Source organism: Miniopterus natalensis, chromosome 2, assembly GCF_054644295.1.
Source record: "Miniopterus natalensis isolate mMinNat1 chromosome 2, mMinNat1.hap1, whole genome shotgun sequence".
NCBI lineage: Eukaryota > Metazoa > Chordata > Mammalia > Chiroptera > Miniopteridae > Miniopterus > Miniopterus natalensis.
In genome coordinates, this window is record NC_142082.1 from 184697260 (window position 1) to 184705044 (window position 7785).

Consider the following 7785-nt stretch of genomic DNA (forward strand, 5'->3'; position numbering starts at 1 on the left):
CCAGGGTGACCCAGGACCCAGCACAGGGCAGGGCCCACAACAGGGAGTCCGTGCGTGTTGAACAAACAGGTGATTATGAGAAACCTCCAGTTCTCGGCTTGCTCAGGGAGTGACGCAGCAGCTCTGAAACTCACCCTAAGCCGCCTCCAGCAGTGACTTCATTCACAATCCCTTCTCATATATGCACAACATTGCGAAACCCTCAGGTCACACCTGACATCGCCCTAATGACCACTCCAGTGAAGGGGCCCGAGGCCCTCGATCAGGTGACTCCGCAAGATGAGAACGGGAGCTGGGACTGGGATCCAGGTCGGGCTCAACCAGCACCCACCCGGAGAGCCTGCTCTGCGCCAGGCGCTGCGTGAGGCCCTGGTTCAGTGGGGAGGAAACCCCGACCCTGACCTCAAGGTTGCTTTAATGGGGTGGGGCTTCTGCCAGAGCAGAAGGTCCCGCAGTTCCCAAAAGCAACCCCCACTCTCTCCAAAACAGCAAAGCCTGCAACCCCCGCAGCCCCGGCCATCAGCACAGCATGTCACACCTGGGTCCCCACCATGGCATATGGCAGCTGCCACCCTGCCTGGGCACAGTTCCCAGGCCAAACGGTGGTCGTACTCACAACCCTGTCCCATGTGCCCCTCACCACTGTGGCGCTGTTCAAACCCCGACTTCCTGTTCTGTCTGACACATACAAGGGCCTCAAGGGCAGGCCGCCGATCTCCTGAGTAAGCTCTCGGGCTTCCTGGGACACCCACACAGGTGCAGGTCCCAGACAGGAGCGGCGACCTGACCGCCTCCCCTCCCCGCTGCCTGGGCTCACCGACCAGTCAGCACCCACCTCCTCCCACCTCCACCCCTATGGCTACGCGGCGCGAGGCGGGTCCCAGAGCCCTGGCAGCCAGGCCAGCGCTGCGAAGGATGCTCACGGCCCAGCCGCTCCGACTGGCCCACCGTGTCGCTGAAATGCTAAACCCCGTCAGAGGGACTCGGGCCATGTGAGCGGCCCACGCACTCCTTTCTGCACGCCTTACTCACTGAGCCAGGCTCGGGCCCAGCTGGGCCCACCCACCCAATTGTAAGCCCCGAAAAAGGGACTGTCACTCACTGCTGCGCCCGGCACCTAGCTCCCACGGGCTCTCCAGGTTCAGCCAATGTTTACTAAGCACCTGATGTGCCGAGACGCAAAGCTGACGACACGCTGCATGGAACGGGGACTTCAGGGCCGCTGGTCGGACTCTGAGGGACCACTGGCCCTTCAGTCGTCCTATCGCCAATGTCACCTAGCAGCTTCCCTCTGGAAACCAGACAAACCCACCCCCTACACACACCCAGAGGCCGTTCTCTGATTTTTCCTCTTATGAGGAACTGGGGACCTCAGTTCCCTTGCTCAGTTCCTGCCCCGTGCTGCTCAGTGTCCTCAGCAACGCCCAGCCCCATGCAACCTCCGGCATGTCCCCTCCACTCTCGCTTCTCCTAAGCGTCCTTCACTGTGAAAAGCTGGGGGAGGGGGAGGCCACGCAGAACGAATGCCACCCTGGGAGAAATGGACAGGTGACTATGAGAATGGACAGGCCACAGCCGTGCATACAGGACACCTGGGTCCCAGACCTGCTCTGAGACCCTGATCTAAAGCCTCAACCTCTCTGAGTCTCATTGCCTTCACCTGCCACCGGGGATACACCCCTTGGTCACAGGGTGGCCACAGGAAGGACACAGTACCAGCCACCAACCGTCTGGCTCCAACATTCCTTGGGAGGGAAGCGGCCTGACTGGACTTCTGGGAAGGCGCCAGCGCAGAGCCCCTGGCTGAGGACACCTTTGTCCTGCACCCTCAGGGGCATGCAGCCCACACAGGCTGGCTCTTCTGGTTTTGCTGCAAGAGCGAAGATCCCAGGGGCTGAGCAACAGCTAATGAGCCTGCTGGGGGTTGGGGGCAGCTCCGCTCCTCCCCGGGTCAGGAGGAATCTGGACTCCTGGGCCCACCTCCCTGGCGGGTGGCACAGTCTCCAGGTCACCTGAGGTGGCACCAGCCATCACAGACAAACTGCGGATCAATAGGATGGGCCTGTGGACAGAGCTGGGGGGCTCGGCGGGTGTGAAACCTACAGCCCAGGGTGCTAAAGAGATATCTGAATGCGGAAACTTTTGCACAAATAAAGAGGCCTGTTGCGAGCTACTTAATGCAAAACTGGACCAAGCTAAGTTCCCCACAGGTGAAGCCAATCCAGGAAACTGTGGTACATGCACACAGCCATCCTGTAGTCATTTAAATAATTTCGGCGAGTTTGAAAAACATGAAATATTTCAGGAATTCTAAGAAACTCGACGAATATGAAGTATTCTTTACAAAAGCTTAAAAAGACTAGGAAGCAAGACTTTGCAAAGATAATGGTGTGTCTCTGGGTGATTGGAAGTATGAGTAATTTTTTTTCCATTTCTTATATTTTCCAGTTTCTATTATGTGCATGCAACATTTTTTAATTGGAACAAACTGGGGGGGGGGGGTTTGAGGCTGTTTTTTAACAAGTGGCTCATGGCTCAGCTGGTACTCAGGAGCCCGCCCTGCTCAGTGGAGGAAGCAAGTTCACATGAGGGCAGCAAAGGCTGCAAGCAGGGGGACGTGACGTGTCCGAGGCCACAGACCAGGCCTGGCGGCCAGTCTGGGGGGCGGGGGGGAGTGTAGAGGGGATGTTGCTAACACAGCCGATCACCCCCTGGCCTTGCAGAGATGTCCCTGTGGCTGTGACCCTTGGTTTCTTTACGGTGTGAGGTCCAACGTCCTCAGGTTTCCCTGAAAGGACACAGAGCCCCTGCCTCGGGAGAGAACCGCCCTGGCAGATAAAGGCCGGAACCCACAAGCCTTAAAAATAGGCCCAGGAACCGAAAGAGGCACAGCTACCCATCCAAACTGTCACACTTCCTCCCCACACCACTGGCCTAGAACAGCTCTGCCTGCCTAAGGGTTGGAGGGCCCGGGGCCCTGGGGAATCCCGGGAAACGGTCCCCAGTGACTGCAGAGCAGTCAGAGCTGCAGAGTGTACATCCACCCTGATTCCAGGTGCCCGCACAGGGCCACACGTCTTGCATCCTTTATGACAACTGCATGTAGGGGAACCCCTGCACCTGCCCCGTCTTTTACTGCTCATGCGGCTGTGAGCCTGTGCCTGTCACTTCTCACCCCCCGCAACCTTACGGGTTGCATTGTGTCCACTTTATAGAAGAGGGCTCTGAGGGCCTGGACAGCGGCCTGTTGGAGCCCCACAGTCTTCCCTTCCAGCCACACATCCCACTCAAATCCCCACCCAGCCACTTACACCCAGCGACACTGCCTCTAGCAAAACAAGGTCCAGGCCGAGGGCGTGTGGTCCCTTTCCCGATTCACAGCATGGTAGGTGCCCGGCACGTGCAGGTGTTCACACACAGGAGAGGCTCATGGGAAGGCAGTTTCCCCTTCACTCCTTCTGGCTCATTCCAGGAACTCTGAAAAAGCCTCAGCTGGAGCCTCATGACCTCCCAGTTCTGCCACCTCCCAGCTACCGACCCTCGGGTGAGTCACTTTCCTCTCTGAAGCTTGGTTTTCTCATCTGCAAAATGGGTAGTAACAGAACCTACCCGTAGGGGAGAACTGCTGCGGGTACAGTGGGGCTGGCACACGCAGGAGGGCAGCGTCCCCTGTGCTCACGGCCTCTCCGGTCCAGGCCGCCCCACAAGTCAAACACCCGACAAGCTCCTGAAGCTCCGGCCAAGGAAAAGCAAATTCTCAGCCGGGCATTCAGGGCCCCAAACCACCCTGCAAGTCCCAAACGATTCCATCCAGGCACCTGCTGTTCCGCCTCAGCCTCCCTCTAAGGCCACGCACTGTACAAGCCCCGGCCCTGTCGGCATCAGGGGCTCCTTTCTCTGTGTCCCCCCGAGACACACACTCTCACACCTCGACTTGGGCCCTTCCCTAATCCACCTTGTGCCAGGCAGCTGTGCACCCATCGCAGCACCTGAGGAAGGTGTGGGTGGGCTTCACCTCTGCTAAGAGCTTGGGCTCAGATCCTGGCACTTACGAGCCGTGGGACTGGGGGCATGTCACTTCACCTCTCCACCTGTTTCCTCATCAGGACAGAGAGGAGAGTACAATGACTCCTACTTTATAGGGTTATTTTGAGGATAACAGGAAATAATGAACATTAAACTTCTGGCCCACAGCATTACAGACAGAAGATTCCCTAGGTTACCTACCAGGAGGTGACAGCCCAGAAATGCTCACCCCACACAGGGCCCAAAGACAACCAGTGATGGAGGCCCACCCCTCACACCGGGTCCTGCGGCCAGGTCACGTCCATGTGGCCTGACCAAACGCCAGTGTCCTGTTGCTCCTGTGGAAAGGAAGCCAGCTGCACAGCATGCTTGGGCTGATGTCCAGGGCCCATGAGAAGGCCCAGGCCCCCGAAGAATGCCAGGCTACAGCCACCGTTGGTCCAGATGTCTGCATCGCACACCTGGGCACCGGACCCCCTCATGCTTCCCCGCTCAGATTCCGGAGGCCAGCAGATGCCACCTCAGCCCCCAGCTTGGATCACCCGCTACCTGGAATTCCAATCAGCTTCCTATGGACAAAACACCAAGATCCTGCCGGGAGAGGCCACAGCCCTGGCCGCTTCCAGTCGGGCTTTTACTTCAGCTAAGTCGCCTGTGCACCTGGCTTCTCTCCCTGGCTCCACATTGCCCTCCCACCAGGCAGGGGTCAGGGCCGATGGCCGCCCCCTCCTGGCACGGAGCAAGTGCTCAAAACTGCTTCTACCGCAGAGGCTGGAGCAGATGAGATTCAAGTCAGGTCTGGATCTACAAGGTGCCTTTTATCCTGACAGCCACTGCCGATCCCCGCAGGGGGCAGGCGCTCTCTCCCGGCTCACAGACACGCACTCTGACTCAGAAATGACAACAGCTTGTCCAGGATCCAGCGTCTCCACCACAGCCTCCTTGACACTTTCAAAACAACCTCAGAGCACGGCACGGTTCTGAAAAACCCAAGCTTCAGTTAAACGGCAACAAAAACCTGGGCGATTTCGATGAATTCTGAAATGTAACAGGTTGTCACAGCTGTAAAGTAGAGATGAAAGAGTCTCCCGAGCCACTGGATGTAGAAGTGCTTCGGGGCCAGCGTTATGGGTTCCTGTCGGGGTGCTCAGGCCAACTCTTGGGTCCTCACTACTTTGGGCGTGAAGTCACTAAAACTTGTCCCTTTCTGTACCCCCCATTTCTCCTCTGAAGAGAGATGGGGAACCTGAACCCTCTTACGAGGTGAGGATTCCACTCTCCTTGGTCATCCATACCCTTCATTTCCCATGAGGCGTTTGCTGGGCAGGTGAGTAGGGGGTGGCCTTCCCGGCGGAGAAAACAGCAGGCATAAAAGTGCAGAGCATCCGAGCAGGCAGGGACTGAGTTCAGGGGGGTCTGGGGCAGGGTGAGGTGCCAGTAAGATGGGGAGACCTGTGAGTGAGGGAGGACTGGAGGCCCGGAGAGGAAACAGTAGTAGCGTGACCACCAGCTCTGCCCTCGGCCTCCTATTAGGGGGCAGTCCTCCTTAGATGCAATGTGGCGGGTACAGCAAGGCCTGGCTGGGCACATTCGGGGGGAGGCGGGGCAGGCTCTGGGGTCAGACTGACTAAGGGTCAATCCCAGCTGTGCCACAGCCTCACCGGCTGTCCCTGAGCAAGTCTCTTGCCTCTCTGAACCTCAGGCCCCTCATCGGTGAAATGGAGACAATATTCCAGCATCAATTTGACAGCACACAGAAGGCACCGGCACATAGTGAGGTCTCAGTAACTGCAGCTGCCGGAACAAGTACTGTTCTTAGGGGATGGCCTTGCAGGCTCCCTGGGGCAGGGACAGTCTAACAGGGGGCAGAGATGCTCAGAGGTCAGAGGACAGTGGGAGCAGGTTGACAGGGGGGTGGGGAGGGGCTGCCCAGAGCTGCTGAGCCAAGGGCTGAAGGGCCCGGAGCAGATGGTCCCTCAGACCCCTCCCATCCCAGACGTTCTGTGCCAGGTGGCAGGTGGGCCTGCCAGGCTGGCATGCAACCTGGCACACAGTAGGTGCTCAGCCTGCTGAATGAATTAACGCAGATCCTTCCATTTCGGCTCAAAACTAAGCCGAGACACTTTTCCAGAGAAGAAGCCAGAGAAAGCTGTTTGCCTGTCCGTCCCCACTCTGTAGGCACCCCCACCCTCGCCCCCACCCCGCACCAGAGGAAAGCGTCACTCCCGGGGCAGGCTGGGCTGGGACCTGCTCCCCAGGGGAAGTGTCTTATGCGAAGCCGGCCTCCTACACAAAGGAGGGATGGAATTTATTTCCTTCGCTCATCCACTCTCCAGGGCGTGGCCTGCTGAGGGGCCTGGGCGGCCTGGGGCTGCCCGGTGACTTTAAGGGGGACGCGGGGGCTCCCTGGGACTCAGTGTCCCCAGCGGGAGAATCCCTAAGGCTGACATCCCGGCTCCGCTCAGAAATCAGGCCCAGCCGGGGGAGGGAGGTGGGGGCGGCAGGCAGCGTGCTATGAAGTCATCGGGCAGCAGGAAGAGGGGAGGGGTCTTTTCACCGAGAGAACCGCAAACCCCGCGCTGCGGGGAGGGGGCTCCGCGGGGCCAGGCTGGGCGCAGCCCATCAGCGGCGTGGCCTCACGCCAGCCAGGCCGGGACCCACCCACACCTGCAGCCGGGCCCTTCCCGGCCACGCGGGGCCCCTCCCCCCACCCGCCCCGCCCGCGCGGCCACGACTTAGCGCCCCCCGGGGGCAGATCCACACCCAGGGGGCAGCGGGCCTGCTCCCCCTGCCAGGCCGGCAGGCTCAGGGCACCGCAGCCCAACGGGTCCCCAGTCGGAGCTCAGGGTCAGGGGGCGGCGGGTGCTGACAGGTGCGGGAGCACAAAGGCTGCGGGAAGCCGGGGCAGGGCCTCCTGGTCAGCCGGGGACACTGCCCAGGGCCGGTGGGGCCCGGGCTCCGCAATGACGAGCTGAGGGTCTCCCCGAATCCAGCGCCCGCACTCTCCGCAGCGGCGCCCAGGCCGGGACAGGACTTCCTGGAGAAGGGGGGGGCCGGGCAGCGCCCCGGAAAGGAAGGAGGAAGGCGAGCAGAGGGAGACGCCGGGTGACCCGGGAAACAGAAAGAGACACAGGGGCCGGGGCACCGGGGCCGCGCCGGGGACCAAAATCACAGGCGGAGACCTCCAGGGGCGCAGGGAAGACCCCGCCGGGGGACCTGGGGCGCGCGAGGAAACACGGCACGTAGGGAGCCCGGAGACACGCGCGGAGACTGACACGCGCAGAGACAGGCAGGCGGGCAGACAGACAGACAGACAGGCACCGAGACGGAGACGCGCAGAGACAGACAGACAGACACGGAGAGACGGACAGGCACCGAGACGGAGACGCGCAGGGACAGACAGACAGACACGGAGAGACCGACAGGCACCGAGACGGAGACGCGCAGGGACAGACAGACAGACACGGAGAGACCGACAGGCACCGAGACGGAGACGCGCAGGGACGCAGCGGCGCCGGCCTCGCCCCGCCGCCCGCCGCCCGCCGCCCGCTCACCGAGGCCGCAGACCTCGCGGCGCAGGCTGAGCCGGCCGCGCTCCTCCGCGATGGCGCGCAGCATCTGCTGCAGCGAGCGCTCCTCCGCCTCCGCGCCGCCCGCGGGCTCGGGGGACGCGGCGGCGACGGCGGGCGGCCCGACCCGGAGCCCCGCGGGCGCGGGCGCCGAGGCGCAGGCCCAGCCCGGCGGCCGCGCAGAGGCCAT

The 7785-nt window shown here is 61.3% G+C and overlaps 1 protein-coding gene across 1 annotated transcript in view; it reads right to left on the reverse strand.

Moving 5' to 3' along the window:
• Nucleotides 1-7785, reverse strand: part of KIAA0930 (KIAA0930 ortholog) — a 32278-nt gene extending 24493 nt beyond the window's left edge. The window contains exon 1 of the mRNA XM_087814023.1: nt 7581-7785. Coding sequence (XP_087670149.1) covers nt 7581-7785 — 205 coding nt within the window. The remainder of the gene's footprint in view (nt 1-7580) is intronic.